Source organism: Toxotes jaculatrix, chromosome 1, assembly GCF_017976425.1.
Source record: "Toxotes jaculatrix isolate fToxJac2 chromosome 1, fToxJac2.pri, whole genome shotgun sequence".
Taxonomy (NCBI): domain Eukaryota; kingdom Metazoa; phylum Chordata; class Actinopteri; family Toxotidae; genus Toxotes; species Toxotes jaculatrix.
In genome coordinates, this window is record NC_054394.1 from 24,410,506 (window position 1) to 24,434,681 (window position 24,176).

Here is a 24,176-nt window from a genome sequence, read left to right on the forward strand (position 1 = left end):
CAAAATCAATTCTGATGCCAACAAAAGGAAGAAGGACATATATATATAGTATGCTTTAATGTTTCCATTTTATAGATCAGCAGCACTGCCAGGTAAGAAAAATAAGAATACCAGACTAGAGCTCAATACATTCACCAAGCAACAACAATAAAATAAACACGTTTACCAATGGCAGTCCTGTTTTATGAGAAGATGTATTTGCTATCCACTCTGTGAAAAAAGCTATGTTGTTTCTGCTGCAGGTCTGTAAATATGATATATATAATTATTATTATGTAGAGATAGAAGATGGAGTTTCATTTGGAAGCTTAAAAGTGTTTCTTATAACAAGTACAAAACATATGGAGGCATAGCTTTCTATCTTCTCTGACACCATCTGACTACCAAAAAAATTCAATAGAACAGTTGAACAGATAGCAATGCAGCAGATCTCATCTCATGTTACAAAACAGCTGCTTGTACAATGCCTATAAAATGTATGCAAATGTGTTTTATTGTCTTGCAACACTGAATAAAAGTAGATGTAGTTAATGTGGCTTTTTTGACCCTGAACAACAGGAAAAAAACTTTCAAAGTGAAAACAGATCTCGACAAAGTGATCTAGATTAATGACAAATATGAAATACTGTATTCATCCCTTCCAAGTCAGTATTCATTAGATGCACACTTGGAAGCAGTTGAGTCTGTGTTGACAGGTTTATCAGCTTTGCACATGTGGACACTTTTTCCCCTTTCTTGCTTGTAAAACTGCTCAATCTCTGTCAGGCTGCAGGGGGATCATGAATGAACAGCCTTTTTCCACATTTACACATATTCTTTATTGGATAGAGATCTGGACTCTGAGTCAGCAGCCACTCAGGGGCATTAATGACTTTATGCCTGAGCTCATTGTTTTGCTGGAAAACAAATCTTCTTTCAAGTTTCAGGTTTCTTGCAGACTGCATCAGATTTTCCCTCATAATTTTCCCCGTATTTTGGTGCATTTATTTTACTTTCTATCCTGAGACCAAAATAGAGAGTAAAATAAAAGGTTTCAGGTTACAGTACCCTTATTGTCTTTATGAAGTAACAAGACTTTACTTTTTGGGTGTTATTCACTTTGCAACTTAATTTTTCATGATAGGATTAGGATAGGATGATGATAGGATAACAAGAGGAAATAAACATAAGAAGTTTAACAAAAAGTGGAATATTGGGGAAATGTCCGTTAGGAGCTGAGCAATAATCCATACATTCATAGCAAATTCCAATTATAAAAATAATCTTTTAATATACACTACATATTCAGTGCACAAAGAACAAATGTACAAAACACAAGCTTGACACATTGATTGAAACATAAGGTAAGCATGTTAAAAAAAATCAATTAACATGGTCTTGTGAGTTAATATCATCTTAATTAGTTAAAGTGATCAGCATAAATAGGACTGTAAATAAATTATGAGCCTTTCTTCTCTGCCTCCAAACATCTTTGGCGAGCAGGTTGTCGTAATTTATTTCCCCAGTGGACTTCTACTTGGGCCATTTGCATCTGTGAATAAAAGAAGGATGATTTAAAAGTATAAAATATGCATGAATTCAAACACACGAGAACTCAGAAAGCCTGCCGCTCTGCCAGCCTTTACCCTGTGTGAACCTGAACTCAGCAGGACTTTAAGAAACTGATAGCTGTGTTTATTCCGTTCTTCCTGCATGTCTGAGTAACTGCTGGGAGTATGCTTTCATCAGCTGGATCCCTTTATTTTTCATCCTCTCACTTCTCCTATTTCCTAGCACCGGTTTAATAATCTTCTAATAACATTTCCAACTCAAAATGATCATTTTACTTATTGCTTATAAGATAAGATAATAGATAATAGCATCTAATCACAGCATCTAAATTTTTTATGTGTCTACTGTCACTTTGGACAACACATTAAAGAGTAATTAAAGAAAGCGACCATGGTAAACGAAAAGATAATTAAATTAAAGCCTCTCTCTTGCCTACCTGCAGGATGCTTGATCGAAACGCTGACGCCTGTGGGCACAGACTGAAGAGTTGAGTTGGCAACGATGGGTGGGTCTTGGCTGCATGGTTGGCACAGGTCTAGGAAGACAGTCACAGCGCTCCACGTCTATCTCACAGTCGGGCATCCATGAACTGAGTGGAAACTCTAAGCAGGAGGTGTTAATGGAGGTGCATTTCAGTCACAAAGACAGTATGAGTACAAAAAATGACTTTTCATCTTGTTAGCTGAATCTCCATATTTCAACTTACATCAGTTTGGTCATACTCATATAATGTGAGTAAAATTCAAAACTATATCAAATTAAGAAACTATATTCTCTAGCTATTATATATACCTGGGGTTTTGGATCACAATATGGTTAAGGTTTTTTATGCCAACAGCTCTGTGAGGCTATGTTTTAAAGCTAACTGCTAATACACTCACAGAGACAGTGCTCACATACTGATGTTTAGCAGATGTATGTTTATCATGTTCACCATCGTTGTTTTACATCATTTAGTTATAAAGAAACTATAAATGTCTGTTCACGGTTTTGTGCCAATCCATATAGTGTTAGACATTTCAATTTATCAGATTTCTCACAGCTCCCTCTGGAGTCACAAAGACTTTATATAAGTTTTTTCACATGAGTACTCCCCATTACCTGTAAACAGATTTTGATGTGTAAAATCAGTTGTGTTGGACCACAGTGCTGTTCAGATCCTTTATTGTGACAGTACTATTACCACACTGTAAAAACACTCCATTACAAGTGAAAGTCCTGCACTGAAAAAGTTAAATGAGTAAAAGTATAGAGTATAAAAAATACAAGTACTCAATGCAGAAAAATGGTCCCTGTGAGTTAGGAGATATACGACACTAGTATATCTACTACATACATACTATCATATATTTTTTACTTATGCAGTAATGTTTAGGCAGGGGCTAATTTTTGACTATTTTATACAGGGCTGCAAATAAAGATTATTTTCACAAATCTCCTGGTAATTTTCTTAATCCATCTGTTAGTTGTTAGATGTGTAAAATGCATTGAGAAAGGCATTAAGTTATCCAGAGCTCTTACACCTTTACACTTTTATATGTCTTGTTAAGTCTGACCACCAGTAAAAACCACAAAATGATTCTGTTTATGAGACATGGACGAGCTGCAAATTGTCGGTTATGAGAACCTGAGACACAGTTGCATGAAAAATGACTTTAGTGATTCATTGGTCAAAAGTCAATGTTTAATTTTTTGAAAACTGACTAATCATTTAAGCTCAGATTCTATATACTACTTGATAGTTTAATTTTCTACACCACCATGATGTTTTGTGCACACACACACACACACACACACACACACACACACACACACACACACACACACACACACACACACACACACACACACACACACACACACACACATGCACAAACACACGCACACGCAAACACACACCTGGTGTACTGGAAGGGTAAGGAATGCATCTGTCAGTGGAACAATCCCAAATCAACCCACTAGCACAAAGTCTCCTGGAGTCCTCTGTCTCTGACAGCTGGCCCATCGGGGAGCAGCTGCCAATGAACCAGATGGATTAGAAAAATATCACAGCAAATTCAGTTGAGAAATCAGAATGGCTGAGGTTTTGGACTCACCCACTACTCCTGTGTGGTTGAGCATTACGTCGTATTATGGCAGGCTCCATGCACCGACACTCTGTATGATTAGCTACTTTTATTAGCACCGGTTCTGGTACAAACTTGAATGGAATGACACTGAGGACCTGAAACACACAGAATCATACACACACCCACACCCACACCCACACACACACATATACTGGTGTAAAAGTACTGAGCTACAAAGTATTTCCACTTATCATCTGAGATTTGGTCACTCACAGTTTTATTCACATATACAGTAGTTGTGTTTCTGCAGTTGACGCCCTCTTGATTGCAGCAACCACTGCACCTGTCAGAGGGAAAATAAATTCACATCTGGGTAGAGTGATGTGCATGGCAAAGAAAATACAGCAGTTCCACGCACACAGGACACATACAGTAAGTTGCTGTAGCTGATTCTGAGAAAATCACAAAATTCCTCCCTGTAAATAAATGTATGGTCCAACACATGGCTGAAAGGATGGTTACTAATAGGCGTGTTAAAGGAATATTTACTACTACTACTACTACTACTGCTACTGTCTATAGGATAAATATCTAGTGACATAGTTTAGTTTACCATAAAGACTCCAAACAGGGGGAAGCAGGTAACAAAATTATCCTACCAGCACTTCTAAAGCTCAGCAATTATATCTTGTGTGTTTAAACAAAAGCCAATCTTGTTGTCACCTCAACCTCATGGTTATGACCAGATGTGCTGTTTGACAAGGCAGGAGGTTTTTGCTCCTGGCCAAGAAATAACGCCCCTGTAAAACCACAACGTATTGTTCTTGCTATCTGTTTTTTGTGCATGGATTAAACAAACAAGATCTAGCATGTTAATAAGTGAGCTTTAGAGGTACTAGTAGGTGGAGTTTGTTACCTTTGGACAGAGCCAGGCTAGCTGTTTCTCCCTTTTACCAATTCTTATGCTACGCAAACAGACTTCAGAGCGGTGTTGATCTTCTCATCTAAGTCTTGGCAAGAAAGTGGAAAAAAACATTTCCCAAAATGTTGCACAATCACCAATACGATTAAAAAACATATTAAAATAGCCTTACAAATGGTGTTGAATGAGAAATTGTAGAACCTGTTAACACAATGACTGCTGAGACGTTTTGGTTTCATGTTAAACAAACCTGTGGACAGACACACAAGGTGGCTTGAAGAACATTGAGGGGTCAGTGCCTAGCTCCTTGGCCACATCAACGCATGTTTCCCTTGGCATGCACTGAGTCCGCTGCCACTCTTCATCTATGGCTGAATGCAAGACACACAATGTTCATTACCACATCTGTACACATAAAGCTGACTCTCATGTAACATGTACTGTATGTTTTATCCAACCTTTAAGTATCTCCAGGCTGTAAGATTCGGCAGCATAGCGTGTGGAGCGGTGTGACCCTACTGACCCTACCGGTGGAGAAGAGAGGGTCTCCGTCTGGGTTTCTGGCTGCTGAAATCTTAGGCGACACTTCCACAACTTCCAATCAGGAAAGTCTGCGAGCCTCAGCAACTCATCCAGGCTGGAGGCTGACCGCACTTTCTGTTCCCACTGCTTCATTATCTGCATGGATCATAGTCAGTCATCTTTTAATGTCTCACATTTACAAAAAAAAAAAAAAAAAAAAAAAAACAGATACTCAAGGTCTTTAGAGAATAAATTCTGAAGACTTTGGTGATCACTTAACGTTTTATTGAGCACCACCATCAGGTCAAAATTTCAATTCGTCCAATACTTTGGTTTATTACAAACACCTACAAAAGATCAACCTACGCTGTACTTTGTGTATAGGGCTTATTAGCAAATACTAGCATGCCAACAGGCTGCACAACCATGGTGAACATGGTCTTTACCTGAAATCAAATGTTCACTCAACCACTATTCACTTTTCAACAGACACAAAATAGTTTACTCAGCATTGAGCAGTAAATTGATTTTTCAGACACTCGTTTGCAGAATCATACAATGGAATTTTTTCCTTTTTTTCCCAAATTGTAGAATTTTTGAGGCATAAATTTCACCCTCATAAAATGGCGGAGGGTAAACGTAGTGCATTATTTAGTAAATAGGGAGCAACTTTGCAACTACAGACTAGCACTGTCACTGTGAGCATGTTAGCATTATGATGTTTGCATTTAGCTGAAAACTCTGCAGTGCCTAAGTACAGTCTCACACAGCCGTTAATGTGGCTTTAGACTTATTGAAGCATAAACAAGCAAGTAAACCGTAATAAAAGCTGAACTGAGTAACTACATTGGTAACTGTATCATGTGAATCATTTTCTGCTAGCACATGCCTTACAGTAAGGCTGAACTGATATGATGTTTGCTGTTTTATGAAGTGACTTGGAGCGCTTGGCCTGATGTCACAGCAATTAGTCAAAGTGTGAGCATGAACAGCTGAAGCAGCAACTGTGTGTGTCTGCTCCAGTCTGCCTTTCACGCCTCAGAACACCGCTCATTCTGAAGTCCCTGCTACCAAAGAGTATACATTTATGGATATAAGAGGGATGACATGATGCAAGATTTAACCCAAAACATCTAAAATACATGGTCCCCAGCCACCTAAACTACCAGCATGCAATCTGAGAGGAGGCAGAGGTGTCACCTATTTCAAATGACTATCAGTGCTGTCCCATGTGAAAGATTTTTACAGTTTTGTTTTTATTTTAACTTGTTGAAATTTTAATAGAAGTTTAAGAGCCAAGGGTGTGATCTATCTGAGCAAGAGAAGGGAGAATTCAAATATAGGAGTTCCCAGGCTCATTTTTGAGGCAAGAAAAGCCAAAGCTGGATGGTAGCTCTTCCACTGGGGCGGAGGCTACCCAGAGAGGACAGTCACGGAATCATGCACTTGTCTGTGCAATTTTTGTTTAATTTACTCTGGACAACTGTAATGATCTGGGCCCTCTGATGTGTTCAATGTGTTGCAGAACAGAGGGTGGGGCAGATTGGCTGGCTGACTGCTTCCACTTAAATCGGAGAAACAACAACAGAAAATAGGGAGGTTTCCCCTGCGCAATTTCTACCAGGGGATAGACCCACTAATGAGAAACAGAGAAGGAGAGTGCCTGAGAGCGGGATGACAGGAACTGAAAGAGAGGTGAAGATGGGGAGAGTTTTAGTAGAGCATGAATGGGGAGAAGGAAGAACAATGCAGATGACTGATGGCTCAATAAAGAAAATTGATTTAAGTACAAGAGTGAAGAACAGGAATGAAGTGGTTCAACAGCCCTTCTGACGCAGACACAGGGTTGACGTGCACTTCCTCTATTAGTCACATGCGAGTGCACACATGATAGTAATGATGTCGATTTTCAGTGAACAGACCACGTTGAGCACATGTGAGTGCTCTGCACTCTCAACATGCTCAGCAACCATTCAGGTGTGAGGACTGGATTATGACATAATGAGCGAAAAAAGGAAAGAGACTACACAACACGACAATATAAGATAACGTTATTTACAGAACCAAAGAAAATATACCATTATACATTAGCTGCACAAAAAAAGCAGTGAATTACAAGAGGTTGCCAATATTGATGCTTTGTTACATATTACATACTTGAAGACATAAAGCCTAGTGCCACACTTACCCTACTTCCTCCCTCTCTGTGCATACTGTGGCCCACATTTATCCAGCTCAGCTCCACCACCAGAGTCACCAAGCAGGACAGTCTGAACAGAGTCCGTTTCATCTTGATCATCATCCCTTGGCTCTGATCACCTTCTGTGAGAAGCACTCAGCAGTATGAACTTGTCTCCTTTTACTGCTGGGAGAAAGCACTTAGAACCGACTGCCTCTCCAACTCAGTTTCCCAGACCAGCTGAGTCCCTCGGACCACACACACACAGAGTTTTTTCAGTGCGGGTATGTGCAACACAAACTCTTGATCTTCCAGCTGCACAGTAGAGAGTGCGCAGTGTGTGCGAGTGTGTGTGTGTGTGTGTGTGCCTGAGCCAGACGTAACCTGTCACAGCAACCCAGACACCCATGAGCCAAATGGAGAACGCTAAAGAGGCTTTAAAACATGTACCTCTTAAGTCTGAAGCTTTGATGCTGAACCTGAGGTGTCCAGTTAAATAACAGCACTACTAGATCTCAGAAGTTGAAAAAAAAACAAAGGTCAAGATTCCCTTTAAGACTCCTTATCAGCAAACACACTGAAGGCCTATCAGATAATACAGGGTCTAAAGCCAAATGATCTGAACAAATTCCTCTCTGTTCAAACTCTTTTCTTCTTTATATTCCCACCTCCTGAAAAGGCTGCTGACTTCTGGTTTTCCTTAACTGCTAATTTCAGTGATTACAATATCTGTATGTAAAACTTTCCCTCTGTCACTCCTCAGTTCTCCAGACCCTACTGTGGTTTGTCAAAAAAAAAAAAAAAAAAAAAATTGGCCCTGAGGTCCAAGAATGCCCACACAATTCCTTCCTTTAAGATCTGGGCTAATTTTCACAGAGCTATGAGAGGCTAGTTTGTCTGTTTTGGTATCTGCCCTTATGTCTCTCCCACTGCTGCCGGTCGTGCTGCCTCAAAGCGCATTTTTATTTGCTTGTGTCCCTGTCGTGATTTTTTAATGTCTGTCTGTCAAGTGATCAAGTCCCATGCCTTTAAATCCCCTATCAGTGTCCTCTGGAGCTGCCAAACCGCACACAGCCAAAGAGCAGTAACATGTGTTTTAAATGTGATCCAGACCTCCGTAATGTGTGAGGGGAAATAAGATGCCAGCACCACCCCTGTCTGACCGACACCCCACCCCCTCGCCCATCAAGGCCCATTTGACTCAGCATGTAACACACATAATGGATTAAATATGAGAACAGCATTCATAATTTGTATGCAAATCAGGAACAGCGGTTTAGGCATCTTTTCTGTCGGCTCCGAAAACAATGCCTTTGATAATTACGAAACATGCAAAAACAACTGGAAAACGTATTCCTTTTGTTTTACAGCAGCTGGATAAATAAAAGTTAATGCCTGTTCTCAGCAAATTCTGTGGTACATCCATGTTTGACACCAAACATCAGAAAACATTTATAAAGCTGTTAGTTACTGGAAGTACAGTATGTTAGATTATCTTCATAACATGGTGTGCAAGCAACTTTCAGTTTCATAACAGCTCTGCTACATTATTATTTTAAACAGCAGAAGGAAAATGTAATAAAACTCAAACTTAGCAAGGGAAGTGGAGAGCAGTTAGAAGCACAATTTTCCTAAAATCTATATTTTACAAGGGAGAGGGGGTAAACTACTACTGTGCTAACAATGGGGCATATCATTCAGTCTCACATGAAGCACTTGGACATGGAACCAGTTAAAATGGAAGCTGGAAAGTACCACATGTCCTGTAAGCACATATAGCACATGTGAAAAATCAATACCGAAGTTTTCAAAAATAAAACTTTTTCACCTTTCAATTTTCACTAACAAGTATCTGTATAAATATGTTTCTATAACAAATAAGGCAATCATTTAGAGACAAAAGGGCAGATACCAAGACAGACAAACTAACAGCAACAAGAGTGCAGCACATAGTGTTTAGACAGAATCTCTGATCTTGGATCTCCAGTTTATGGCCCTTTCAAAGCCATTCCTTCCACTCTGGTAGTCTCTGATAGCCTCTCTGATCTCTTCCTCTGTGGTCATTACGAATGGACCTGAAGGGCAGACACAACATAGGAAATAAGTGCATGACCTGTATTGATAAAGTTCTGGTTTCAACTTCTTACACACATAAAGGATTTTTTTTTTTTTGTTGACGTGGAGGGATTCACTCAAATGACATACCGTGTTGTACCACAGGCTCTCTGATTGGTTCTCCAGCGATCAGCACAAAATGTGAAGCCTCAGAGCCCTGAGGAGGAAATAAGAGGCAGTGCTATCATCTTTGTGTGTGTGTGAAGTGGACTGACCAGAGCCTTTCGTTTGTAACTTCAAAATCAGTGGTCCCAAACCTAGGGATTGGGATCCCCCCAGTAATTCCTGAGATAAATCTGTGTGGTCACATGATGATTGAACACATACACATTTATTCAGACAGACAAAACTAAATGTGATGAACAAGATGGACAGATTTAACATGGAATAACAGAAAAAACAGGTAATGCTCATTTAACAAAATTGGGGAAAGCCAAAAGTGTGTTTTCACAAGTCCGCGACATCTGGAAGTCCAAACAATACAGCCTAAAAACAAATGTCCTTCTATATAACAGCAACATCATGTCCATTGACCTTGTATGGTTCTGAAAGGTGGCAGGAAAACAGAGTTGAAATGAAAAGAACTTAGAAATTGCCTATGTGGCATCCTATGCTCTAAAAACATTCAATCTTGGAACAGAAAAATAAAGGCAAAGGCATCGTCACCAATGACAATGTTGTGTGAAGGGACAAGCTGGCAAAGAGGAGGGAGGCTCAAAATGTTGCCAAGAATAGGAAACGATAGAGTAAGCTCATTGTGGCCTTATGTCCTACAGGGGATGAGAAGAATTAAGTAAGTCATCAAACAAACACATCACTAAAATCCAGATTAAGACGAATGGCGTGAAATATTTTCAACTTCCATATGGGTTGCATTGTGGACAAATGTTTGCGAGCGGCTGGCCTTGATAAAGGGACCATAAGTTTCTTACCTTGTTTTCAACCTTGACACAGTCTCCATCTCCAAACACCACAGTGTGATGGGGCTCCACCTTCTGCTGCTCTGCATCTGGGCCTTGAAGACAAAAAAATTACTGATTATATCAGTCTTTGAGCTCTTTTTGATGTATTTTTGAGAACAATCTATGACTTCTGGGAGTAGGAGCTACTCACTGGGGATGAAAAAAAACCAAAAACATGGATAGACTTAAATTCTTAAGGATCAATCAAAGAAAATAGGGAGGAAAATTGGATGAAATCTGTTCAGACATTTATATTATCATTTAATTATTCACCTCAAACCAGTTTACTGACTGTTATTAAGCTGTCATGTGCATGATTAACAACAAATTTGTTTAATACATTTTTGGATATCACAAATCTAACGTAGCATAACAAAACCACTTAATAAAGGCAATATTTCTATATAATCACTGTGACATAGATACATACATATTGAAATACATGCACCTGCAACTTTCAGACATTTTGACCTGGTATAGCAGTTTGTTTGTTTGCACCACTTACTGACACTAAATGCTGAGAAACCCAGACACTTTCACTTGTGGTCGATACATTCATCAAAGCCAGCTGGTTCTGTTTTTGCCAGACAACATGTAGAGTTGGAAACTTAAGATTCAAATAACTTCTTTAATCTTAGCAACCATTTTCATCCTTTCGTGTCATCAAAACATCTGTCAGCAATTACAAGCAGTCTGAGAGATCCTGCAGTGTGATGATGGTGAGTGACCAAATCATAAGGACATTTTTTTTGAAAGAATATTAAAATGGGAATAAGAGGTTTCGACCAACCAACAAAACCTCTAAAAATGAGTTTGTTGTCTGAGAGGATCGCTTCTCATGAGAGGGGAATTCCCTGATCGCATGATGTCGTCCAGTGAGCAGGAAATGCAGTATTTCAAAGTATAATGTCAAACAGCAACACTAATATAACAGGGCGTAGTTATAACATGTGGGTAAGGTGACTGATACCAAGCCAAACTCTAAGATGGCCATATATTATACACAGTAGTGCAATAATTATTACAGTGACATTGGGTAAATTTCAGAGTCTGAAGACATCATAGTTTAGTGACAGTGTGAATCCATCAAGCTTTAAAGTGCAACACATGGGCCTTTTGGCTCTGAATGTAGAAGGGAAGCTGCGACTGGACAGAGATCACACACATATTTGTAAAGTAGATATGGCAGCAGGAGGAGCAGGGAAGGAAATAAGGGAGTGATCACATACACGGAAGAGAGTGCACATGTACAACTAAAGAATGCCTGTATTACCCTGATTATTTGTGATTTCTTCTTCTTCTAATATTAATGTGAATGGTTGGACAGTATGAGTCAGGTAATGTGTCCATAAGGGAAGTAAACTATCTCTTACTGCAAAACCGAAATAAAAAAAGGTGCACAGCGGACCTTTCTTAACTCACCAATATGAATGGATCCTGACAATGTGTAGATGAATGTAGTCCATCCTGTCAAACACAGAAATATTTTTTGTAACAAATATAATAAAGAAGAGCATGGAGGTCGGGGAAACAAGATGTGACAACACTGACGTGTCAATTTCTAATTTGATATGATGAACTTGTTTGCAAACAGGTGCTTATTTACACATTTTAACATTTAAATATAATAAATCTACAGAAGTAAAAGGGTGCATCAATTTTACACATGCAGTTCAGCTTATTTGTCACAAGAACCACTACTTAGCCTGTGAAAACAGTTTTATGTCTTCTGTTGACCTGAAGGAAGCTTTCTAAAGTCTGAAAAAATAATCCTGATGACAACATTAGGGTTAATGAAAGATGACATCCAGCTGTATTACTAAAATTGATGTAGGATCCTGTGTTCTTGGAGCTTGACCCATACTAGGCACCAAAGGTCAGGATATCTCAGCCTCTTCCACTTCAGTTTCATCAAACTTGTTAATTTCTTCTTTTAATCTGTCCCTTGTGAGTCCCCCAACTTTATAAATCATTAAATTATTTGAACGCCTGCTTAAGGCTAAAGGATTGTTTAAATCTTTGTTTAATCCATAAAAAAGCAACACACACTCATTAGTACCTAGAGATTAGTTGTATCTAAATGTCCCATCCTTGCTTCCAGGTATAACTGTGTAACTGTTACATATCAAATTAACTGAATAAAAGACGTAATACTGTTGAAAATATTTGATCTGACACCTCAAAATGTGTCTAAATAATGATGTAAACTGAGAAGACCTCAAATTACACTTTGCAAATAATTAACTATTATTACACTATTATGAGGTTAAGCCTCAGTGAATTTAAATCTGAAATTGCTTCGCCTGTTCCTGTCTCTTTCTCTCCATGTTGCACTCTCTCTCTCTAGCTCTGTTAATGTGAAATTATGAGCTGTCATGTCCTCCCACAGCTTTAAAAGCTTTACAAGCCCTGAGGTGTCTCTGTAAATGTCTGCTGATGACATTTTTTCCGCATGTCTTACTCCTCCACAGTTAAAGTGCAGCCTTTGATCAAATCACCTAGTTTGAACCCTATCTATCTTGTGACCAACACACGTCTGAATAAAGTTTGTAAAATGCAAAATACAGAACTCTTGCTATTAACAGTGTGGTTAAATATAATTACTGTGGACTGTAACTAGAATGTGTGAGAAGAGCGGGCTCTGTGATAGGAGTTATGCAGAAGCAGTTATAGCAATATCTATCTTCAAGGTACCGTGGAGTTTTGACCATTAGTATCACTATGGAGCACTGTTTTTCTGAGAGAGTTTTGTTTGGAAACACATTAACATGTGGGTGATGTGATTCACATTCCTGCCGACTGTTTCGCAGTATTCCACAGATCTACAGGTAACTTAGCAAGAAACTCAGCAATGCATCAGGGAGGAAGAACCTGCATGTTTGAGCAAACATGCAAGCAGAAAAATCTGCTTTGAGGATGCTTTATGAAATGAAATCAACTTCATGAGCAGAAACAAATTCAATTTATTTATCAGGCCTCCAAAAGCCACAGAAAGCTACTGGCCATACCAGACAAAGCAAGGTTGCACCACCGAAACCCTTTGTGCGTTGAGTTGGTCAAGGGTGAGTTTTATCAGTTATGAATTTAACATTTCATTTTCAAGGTGAAAAGAGAGCAATTTCTACATAGTCTTGCATTGAGGATTTGTTTTGGTTTGTTTTTCTGCTGCTTTTCAACAAAAAACAAAATAAAAAAAACAAACAAAAAAAAACATCACACACTGTTCTGAAAAATATGACATTTTGACCTGGTATTGCAGTTTCTGACATGAAGGACATGTCAGAATAGAGGTATGCTTCCAGTGACAAAGAAAAATAAGGGCTGACCTAAAGTCAGTCCCGAAGCATCTTGAAGATGCTTTTGTGTAATCATCATGGTAGATCACTCTGGCACGTTTATTACTAATCAGCCATTTATAGACATAGCAAATTTAGAAATGCTATTCTCCTACCTGAGGGGACTGGCTGCACATGCATGGCCCCTGCCTGCAGCCTGAAGTCCAGGTACATGGTTGGTGTCCTTGTGAAAACCTTAGACTATAAGAGAAAACACAGACAGTCAGAAAATATGCATACTCACCAGACTCACAAACAGCCACATGCCTTAAATATTTTGCATAAAACAGAAAACACATTCATACAAACTCATACAAACTAACCCCTAAAACTGACATAGTGGCGCCAGTGACTGTCATGGTGATTTGTCCACAACTTCATTACATTACTTTGGTTTACACTGCTGTTCCCTGCAAATGAGTTGTGAACATCGAGTTGCTTTGACTTCACAACCTACTAATCATCCCATGGTTTTTCTGAGATACAAAGTCAGAATCTATTAAATAGTAGTCTGATGGATTACATGTCTTCCTTTTCACCAGGTGGTATATGTGGAATTTTACAACATCAGATCCATGATCTTACTCCTCAGTAAATGACCTTAAAGAAACTCTCAGAACTAAGGCTTTGCAAAGAGGAAACATGGGTAAGAAAGTGGGCAAAGTGAAGGGAATGCACTCAGTGATGAAGTAATTACACTTTACAACTTCACTAATTACTCAACAGCTAAAGTAAGAAGTTACATTACTCATTACATGACTTTGGTTTCTCAGCCCTGATCCACTAAATGGGCCTTTTACAACTTCAGAGCTTTTACACATAGAAATAGAAAACAAGACAACGTGGTTCAACAGTCAGTCCATGACATGCAGGCATTTACTGACCCTCAACAGCTATCTGAACATCCCTAGTGACTGCAGAAGTAGCCTCCTCACAGTGAAGCTGTCAGAATCCCACAACCACCATATATCCCCCAGTATATCAACTGAAATGTGAAAACAATGAGACAATGTGATGAATCTACAAAGAATCATCATTTGAATCTGCAGCGCTCCTCGACTTTATGGAGCTTCTTTATTATTATTATCCTTTAGCTTTATTCTTTAGCTAGCTTCGCAATTTTGATTCACACTCAGTGTATTTTTGGCTACACACAAAATAAATAAAATAAAATAAAAAATAGTGGAACATTCAGCAGCTAAAAACCGAGATTTTTTTTCCTCAGGAGCTGGTAGAGACTAAAAACAGAGCTAAAAGAGGATGAATTTTGGACACTTTTTGTACACTTTCATTTTTAAAGGAACAGAATTGGCATTTTTGCCTATTGATCTACACTCAATAACCAATAATGACAAAGTGGAAACAGGATCTTATTACACAATACAACAATACAAAAAGAATTCAGGTAATACTTCTCACTCTGGCACTCCAAATTGTGGTCAGGTGCACCCATTTGCTTTAATAGCAAATGGGTTGGATGTGTCATGAAACTTAAGATGAGTCCACCTCTGGCCAACTGAATTGACCGCACATAGTTTGAAAGATTAGAAAGGACCACACACTGCATGTCATGATAAAAACCAAGCCATGAAATCAAAGGAACTCTCTGTGGACCTCTGCAATAAGACTGTGGTGAGGCAGAGATCAGGGTATGGGTATAAAACTATTTCTAAAGCTTTGAGTGTTCTTAGGAGCACAGAAGCCTCAGTGGCCACAGCAGGTGGGACTCCTAGAGTTAGCCATCCAACCAAACTGAGTAACTGGGCAAGAAGGGAATTAGTCAGGGAGATGACTAAGTGACAACAGTCAACAGAACGAGTTTTTGATTTTTTTTTTTAATGACCAAAAAAGTCCGTTATTACAGACATAAACAATGACAAAATTCTAATGAAAATGAACAAGGGGATTTTTACCACTGGGAAGTCTGTTATTTTTAAATCCCACACATAGGAGCTGTAAACAATCCAATTAGTACTTTGATCATCTATTGATTTCTTACTTGTAGGCTTTCTCCCCTTTCTTATGTTCATTTTATACTATCAAATGCATATTGTGACCTGTTCTTGCCTCAAGTGTACTTCATTGACTGTAAAATGTGGTTAAGGGAGTCTTCTTACCACAACAACAAACTTTAAAGGAGTAGGGTCATAAAATCAGGGTCAGGTTGAGTTTAAACCAATCCCTAAAGAAACTTATACAGAATAAATACAATAAATGCAGAGAAATGACTGTCTCCTGCCCTGCAGTAACCCACACAGTAAACACAGACACAGACACACACACACAATTCAAATCATAATTTGTGGATCTGCCTTCACTCAAAACCTCATGTTTGCCTCACATCCTTAAACAGCTTCCAGATAAATGTCCTCTAATGTCCACAAGTATAAATGTCCTCACTTTCCCACAATATCCTCAATCCAAGGCCTTAAAAACTGGTCCTCATAATATATAGCCACACAAGCGCACACACGAAAACACATTACACAAAGTTCAAACCATAATTTGCATATGTATAAAAACACAGGATGGGAAAATCTGCTTCTCATTTGCTGTTTCCTCTTTTCAGACAAACACTCCTTACAACACTGGTTAAATACTGTGGTTAACAGGCATTCCCTCAAACACACACACACACACACACACACACACACACACACAAACACACACGCACACACACCAACGCATGCACATTTATGTCATTGTCAGTTTTTCCTGTTTGCCTCCAGCGCCCAGCAAATGAGCAATCACCATGAGATCAACAGCTACCAGGAAAGTAAACATTATGCTGAGTTTCAAAGTGCTCTTCTGACAGTGGCTTGATTTAAAGATGTTGCAGTGATATCACAACTCTGCAGGCAAATGATGGACATTCTCACACACACACACACACACACACACACACACACACACACACACACACACACACACACACACACACACACACACACACACACAGATGCACACCTTTGCTCCTAAAGCTTCTCCAGATATCACAGCAACTGTAACTCCTCCCTGGCTGGGTTTGGGGATTTCTGAGCCTTTAAGCTCCTGGTACGCTGGTTCCACCATCTTGTCTCGCCTCGACAGGTTCACCCACAGCTGTAAGCCCACCACCGGCTCCTCTGATACAGGCATTTCAGCATGGACCACACCCTTTCCTGCAGTCATCCACTGGTGGACAAGGAGAAATATGTCAAATATACCATATACAGCATATGCCATATATATGTGCTTGTATCTGCTGATGACAGTGTACTTGTTTTTTTTTTTATTGTTTTTATGAGATCACCAGAAGTGGGAATATTTCTATGAGCCATGTATGACGCATGACACTAGGAATAGCTCTGCTGGTCAGTTAGGTGGTCCATCCCTTTGGTCCTGACAGAAATAACTCAATAACATTTTGAGGAATTGTGATGAAATTATGTACAGACTTAAATGTTCCTATTGTATTGCATAGTATTGTATTGTATAATATTGCTGTAACTCTGGTGATCCCCTGGCTTTTCATCTTCGGCCACCGGCAGGTCAGAATTTTTACTTAACTGGTAAATTACAGTATCTCAACATCTACAAATTAGATTTGCACAAAATTTGGTTCTAACATGGTGATAAGATAATGTGTCCTAATTACCCTATGATTTTTAAGAGCCATCTAGCGTTACCATTTTGACATTTTTGGCTCAACGTGAAACAACTGGATGGATCGCCGTGAAATCTGGAGCAGACAGTTATGTAGTTATGTCCCCCTCAGGATGAATTCTAATAACTCTAGTGATCCAGAGCCCAGCCTCAGTTTTATTTTGTGTTTATTAGTAATTGGGATATGTTAGAAGCATGAGTACAACCTCACAGAAAGTTTTTGTCAGTGAAACAACAATCACATATTAATGATTTTGTCCTTAGTTGGTGTATGTGTTTTAATGTGTGCATCAAAACAAAAGTTATTTTCTATATAATACAGAGACATTCTTCTGATAGTTTTCTGAATATAATCTGAATACAATTTTTTATAGAAAAAAAATTGCATGTGGGACTGGTTTCAGGCAGTGGTTCAAAACACTGGATGAAATTAAGTTAAGTTTAACAGCTTCTGCCTCTCCTTCCGGCCAGCTGCAAATTTTGCTTTAATGCAGCTGGCCACTGATAATTCATCGGTAATTGTTCATCATGCTGTTGGTTTCTTTTATTGCTGCGTGCTGGGTATTTACTGTGAGGGAATCTATTAAGTTTGGGAACTATTTCAATTTTATCGATTCCGATTCTGCTCATCACATCTGGTTCCTATCGAATCTTGGTTCCGAGTCCAATCTTTTTTTTTTTTTTTTTTGAGGGAGAAAAAGAACATATATTTCATGATCAAAAACTAGCCCAATCATATTTTACTGTAGAACTAAAATGTTAGTTATACTGTCAGCTGTTTCTGATGTGCTACACAGGAAAACATATAAGAAGACTAAAGTCCATGGATATTACCGAGAATAAAGAGATATAAACAATGCAACTTTGCACACCTAAATGAAGGAGACTTAACTGTAGCAAAAGCCTGATATACAACCCGATATACAAAGTGAGTGTCAGCTCATCTATGTTTTGTACCTGAAAGTGAAAAATTGCTATTGTCCCTCAGAAACAATCAATAAATTCTTCGTCATATTGCAGGTGCTTTCTCTCTTGCACAATATATCCTTGCTTCTTTCAGAGAAGCTAAGCCGAACTTTGGGTTTGCTGTACCTTCTCTCACACTTTGTTGACATAGTGAGTAACACATGACGTGACATCAGGTCAGTGTAGCAGGTCCTGCAACTTTTATGCACTGTAAAATGCTCAATGCGGTGCAACTGAAGTATGCAAAAGTTGGAACTTGGAAATTTGGAACTCGTTCTTCATACCCAACCCTACTGGGTAATAAAACGTGCTTTGATATGTAAAAAAATTGAGCCTGTAAAAAAATACAGTGAAAATGAATACAACAAAATTGTTTCTTCCAATTGTGTTCCTGGGCACAGAATAGTGTGATTTTAAAATATTGATTTCCCCTAAAATGGACATTGTGGGACCCGACACCCTGCTTTAATCTGAGCATTCCCTAAAGGACAGGCAGGCATCTGTTTGAGCATCTGCAGCTCCCACGTGACGTCCGAGCCTAAAGAGGATGCACATGGTGGGTTAAAGCAAATTCAGCTGAACTGACTGAACCTCTGCTTCAGACTGAAGCTGAGTCAGCAGCCTGTTTGTGTGTGTGTGTGTGTGTGTGGATTTAACTTTACTACTTTAAAAACACAGGAAACAACCCACAGGGCATGATATCCAATTAGTGTGAGTGCACAACGTTATAATGCATATGTAATGAGTTTGTGGGGATTTGCAGACAAAAAGGCTTAAGTCTTCTGCTCTTGTAGCTTGTGAACTGAATGTTTCTGATTCAAGTTAATGACTTGCTTAAAATCTACTACATTTACAATTAGAGGCTTAAACCCATAACAATGATCCCTCTGTTACATAACATGTACCTAATATCTGAGAAAAAAAAATCAGAAAATAAAACCACTTCATTAAGCAATTTTATTGGTGGTAAAGTTAAATGAATAGTACGACGTTTTGGGAAATATGTTTATTTGTTTTCTCGCTGAGAGTGACCCGAAAAGATGGATGCCACTCTCATATCTAAAGGTAAATATATGAAGCTGCAGCTTTAGTTAGCAGATTTTGGACAGAGTCAGGCTACCCGCTCCCCCCTCTTTCCAGTCTGTCTGTGGCTTCATACTAAGTGTACAAAAATGAGTGTGATATCAAAATTTTCATTTGACTTTGGGAAAGACAGCAAATAAGCATTATTTCCAAAATGTCAAACTATTTCTTAAAAAACAAAATCCCAAAAAATGGACACTATAAGCAGTTATGCAGTACCTGCAGATCCCCAGGTTTCAGTCGTCCTGAATGACCACAGAAGTCTTCATGGGCTGTGATCCCCTCTAAAACATATGTTACCTGGAGGAAACACACATTCACATATGTGGAATAAACAGCTAGATCAACATTCTGCATGATTGCTTCATACAGATGACTTCATAATTAGTTATATATAAAAATAAATGCAAAGAGCTGCAGCATATTTTTATTTATTTGATCTTTGTTATCATTTTGACAGGTCTGTTATAAAGTATTTAACTGTTTTTTGCATTGAGTGAAATTCATGTTCTAGGTTTCATGAACTCAAGACACGAGCTTACAAATAAGTGCTGCTTCGACACTAAAAGCACGTGTGCGCTCGTCTAACTACCCCAGCGGTCAGACTGGACAGGAAGAGAAGTGCTGCGTTTGGGGTCATGGGTTCAAAGGTGAACATCTGCATAAGGGAGGAAATCTCGGGCCCCTGCAGTGAGCTGCCTGTGATCTGTCTCCACAGCTGTGTGATTTCAAAAGTCAGGCGAGTATGAGCAAACACACCTGCTGAAAGGCATGCTGGGAGTGTAGCCTAGTCCTGTCCACCCACACTGGGATATTTAAGTTGCATCTGCCAAATCAAACACACTTGGAGAAACGTCTGGCAAGCTAAGGACAATATCTGTGTTTTTTTAAGTTTCGACTTTAAAAAGATACAAATCCTCCGGCCACATTAGCATCAGTGAGGTCACAGTATTATTGCCAATACCACAGTACAGACACATTTAATAATAACTTTCGAACACCTGGTGACATTTAACTAAAATTCAAAAAGCATTTGACAGGCTTGTGGTGAACAGCATTTAGCTCAATTTGTTTTTATGAGAGATACATTTATTTACAAAGCCATGTTCAAAAACAAGTTGGAGAGCCAGAATAAGAGCAAATGTATATATTTTCCATTACTTGGGCCTGAAATGAAAAATTATTTTCCCACTTTACTCAAACATACAGCAGAAACCAGTAAAGCCCAGGCAAAACCAAAAGGTTGTTCATTTCTAAAGACGCAATAAAAGGAAAAAAAATGAGTAAGGAGTACAAACATCCCTTATTGTATAAATGATGAGTGCAACTATTGAAACTTTTCAAACCATGCACAAATGCAATTTGCCATGACTAAAAGCAGCATTAATTGACTTGGCCAAATCAGGGCAGAAGAACAAGCTGTTTTAGAGCTGAGGGGTATATATATATAGAGGGGTATATATATATATATATATATATATATGTGTGTGTGTGTGTGTGTGTGTGTGTGTGTGTGTGTGTGTGTGTGTGTGTATATATGTATATGTATGTATATATATATATATATCTACACATTACACATTGTCATGTTCATTATAGCAGCTAGATCATTCTAACAAATAAATTACACAAATAAATCACATAAATCTTGTCGTTTCATTTGTGACAAACAGCCCAAAAGCCTAAATGTAAATTAAAATTCTCAAATGTAGAGGCTGTAACCAGCAATCTGATATAATATCTAATATCTGATATTTTTAATGTGAAAAAGTTATTTTAGTTATCAGTATTGTCATCAGTTACATCTTGGTCAAGTAAATAATCTGTTACTCCTTTTCAATACTACTCTATTGTCAAGACATTAACTGGAGACAGTAAATAAATGACAAAACGCATGGAAGGAAAGGTGGGAAATAAAGACAGAAGGGAAGCTGAACTGTATTAGATGACCAGGTTTTACATGTAATTAAAAAGAGGCAATGTCTACTTTTTAAAAGTAGAGAAAGGGGTGTCAATAGCAGTAGACTTCATTGTTGTATACTTTTAAAAAATGACTCAAAAGTGGAGCTTCAGCATCTGAGAATAGTTTGTGTTGGTTTATGGGCAGAAAATCAATAAAAGAAAACCATATTAAAAATGTAAAGTAGAACCTAATCTTTAGTATGTGTATGTTCAGTACAACAGGCTACTCCAGTACTGTGATCATGTGTCAAGACCAAAGAAGACTCTCCTTGGTGGAAACAGAGGACATTAATTTCAGACGGACAGAAAAAAAAGGCCTATGGTTCCACAAAAACACAAGCACTGGCAATTCCTCTCTTTCAAAATAGGGGATTTTTTTTTTTTTTTTTTTTGGAGTGGTCACGACAAAATTTTGAACTTGACCTTGAACTTGACCTTATGCAAACTTAACAGTACCAGCATACAACAGATCTCTGACAACTTTGGATTTCTGTATGATTTTTGAAATCTATAAATCTAAATCATAATTTGAGGAAAACAAAGAGTACAGTAAATCAGTTTCTGGACACTGTCCCGCTGTCGCCATCTGGTGATAAAAGAAGGAATGTCACCCTTCAGCAATGCTTGTCCCATGCTTCTGTTGTTATGCTCCTTTTTTAGTTCTCCTTTTTTAGTGCAAGCAGTGTTACCAGTTCAGCACTGTGATGCTGTTTTGAGACAGTGGTGGGAGGATGTTGTACTTGTTTTGCCCACGCAAGCACCTTGCATCATTGTTTAAATGTGTGTGAATGAGAACTGAAACTGTAAGTTGTTTTTGACTTAACATAGAAAAGCCTCCACCTACGTGCAGGTCATTTACTATTTATATGATTTCACTGTTGCAATGCAAATCCTGTGCTACTAGAGTTAGATTTGTTTGTGAGTAGTAATGTCCTGTCACTATCCTATCTTATTCAAAGTTCTTCTTCAGTTCAAAGTTCTGAAGAAGAACTAAAGAAGTGTCTTGGATGAGAAGTGAAATATCTGCATCCAGGTCCAGCTGCCCTCGATTCAACTCTTCTTGGATAACCATGGCCTGGATGACTGAGAATCTTCACAGGCACAGACTCAAGACTTTTTTAAGCATTCATAACTTTCTCCAGCTTATCTAAATATTTGCTGGCACACCGAATAGTTTGAAAAAAATAGAATTATAGTCAAAGACACTTACTGTCTCAAATCCTCTGTGAGGATGATCTGGAAAACCTGATGGCTTGCTCACTCTAAACTCATCTAACATCAGGAAGGGATCCAGGTTCCTCAGCTGGAAATGATATATGTACAGTATTACATGAATTGCTGCTGCTGTGTTGCACTTTTAGTAAAATGGATAACAGTTGATTTACATTAAAATCTTGAATGACTTACCTCCTTTCTCCCGATGCTCCTGCGGACACGAGCACCCACTCCCTCTTCTTGTTCCACACTCAGAACTGTCTTTTCCACTTTCCTCACATTCATTGTGCTGGGAAAGGTTTCACTACAAAACATAAAATACAATAATATTCATTAAATAACCATAAAAAGCATTTATGGACACAATTAAATAGTTTTTCTTTTTCTTTTTATTTATTTAATTTCCTTGAGCACAAACACCCTGGACAGACAAAACATACAATTAAAGTTTCCAATTCACCTGTGCCCAGTTATGTAAAGGGGTTTTCTTTTCGTTATTTCTTAAGGATGTTGTAGAAACATCTGAAATTCCTTTCTAAGGCACATTACTGGTCTAAAAACAAAATCTTATCATCTTTATTGCAATTCAAAGTGTTATCGCCTATCTTTTAAGAATAACACGAAAAGGCCCCAAACTGGACTGAGGAGGAGAAACCTTTTGGACGACTTTTCCAAAATAAAACATTGCGAAATAACACGAAATGACACAATAACCGGAAAGATCACACAATCACAGGGTTTTCCCGGTTTCAAAACCCGCTTATTGATGTAGCCTTTCAGGAGCGTCTCAGTCGCCCACACCGATCTGGCAGCAGCGCTCTCCTGTAAGTGTATCAGCTGAGCAGTCAGCTGAGCAGATCAGCTGGTTCCCAGTTGATCTTAGCGCTGCTGTTGTTGCTGCTTGCGGCGGCTTGGTCTGTTGTAACTTTCGCTATATTAATTTCCGAGTCGCTTCCCTTTCAGTGTTTTGTGTTGCATAACCCCTGTCCTGGGCGCTCCCCGCTAGGTCAACCATGAAACTGCCATTTTACTTTCTTGAAAACCCTCTGCAGAATTTAAAGAGCCCCCGTGAAGCAGTTTCTGCTGTAAGGATTTCTTCGACGCTGCCGCACGGTGCCTTTTTTATTAACTGCATACTTTATTATATTTTTAAATTTTTGCACAGCGGAGGCGGAGATGGTCATTCATTTTACTTGGGAGAAGAGTTACGAATCATCTGACACGAACAGCACTTTCATCATTTGTTTTAACATCGCTGCCAACTTGAATTACATTGAAAAATACCTCAACAACTGACTCAAGCATTTAATTTCTAGACAGCAGCCAACCAACCACCTACCTGAAAGCAAAAGACAAGTCCCGACACAATTTTGATAGTTTTGACTTTTTGTTAGAGTGAAATTTGAGTCACCACCTGGTTAACTGCGGCCCTTTCACCTCCTCAGGTAGGATTATAACGCGGAAGTCAGACAGTGGGCGTGGCTTAAGAAGATCTTAATCGGAGGGTAAATAGCTGGACATGATAGGGCAACAGTGCTGATTTGTTTTTACAAAACACCGAAGTAGACTTGTTTTAAAGAGACAATCCACGATCCAAATGTGACCCAAAGAATATTTCCACTACTGCCACAGGGCTGAAGGTATCACTCC

The 24,176-nt window shown here is 38.7% G+C and overlaps 2 protein-coding genes across 3 annotated transcripts; both read right to left on the minus strand.

Annotated features, from left to right (window-relative positions):
* Positions 1-1,379: 1,379 nt before the first annotated feature.
* vegfd (vascular endothelial growth factor D) lies at positions 1,380-8,348 on the minus strand. Its single transcript, XM_041039571.1, has 8 exons — positions 7,253-8,348; positions 5,001-5,220; positions 4,793-4,913; positions 3,894-3,963; positions 3,648-3,775; positions 3,451-3,566; positions 1,988-2,153; positions 1,380-1,531 (listed from the first exon to the last, which is right to left on the minus strand). Exons 1-8 carry the CDS (start codon positions 7,364-7,366, stop codon positions 1,513-1,515), a joined length of 954 nt encoding a protein of 317 aa, XP_040895505.1. The 5' UTR covers positions 7,367-8,348; the 3' UTR covers positions 1,380-1,512.
* Positions 8,349-8,475: 127 nt separating this feature from the next.
* pir (pirin) lies at positions 8,476-24,026 on the minus strand. 2 transcript variants are annotated; one of them, XM_041039594.1, is made up of 10 exons: positions 23,941-24,026; positions 22,719-22,830; positions 22,522-22,614; positions 19,569-19,649; positions 16,623-16,829; positions 13,772-13,856; positions 11,743-11,787; positions 10,291-10,373; positions 9,449-9,515; positions 8,476-9,318 (listed from the first exon to the last, which is right to left on the minus strand). In XM_041039594.1, the coding sequence occupies exons 2-10, from the start codon at positions 22,809-22,811 to the stop codon at positions 9,200-9,202; spliced, it is 873 nt and encodes a 290-aa protein (XP_040895528.1). In that variant the 5' UTR covers positions 22,812-22,830; positions 23,941-24,026; the 3' UTR covers positions 8,476-9,199. The 2 variants fall into 2 exon arrangements, with proteins under 2 accessions (XP_040895528.1, XP_040895520.1); XM_041039586.1 differs by having other exon boundaries at positions 23,866-24,002.
* Positions 24,027-24,176: the final 150 nt, after the last annotated feature.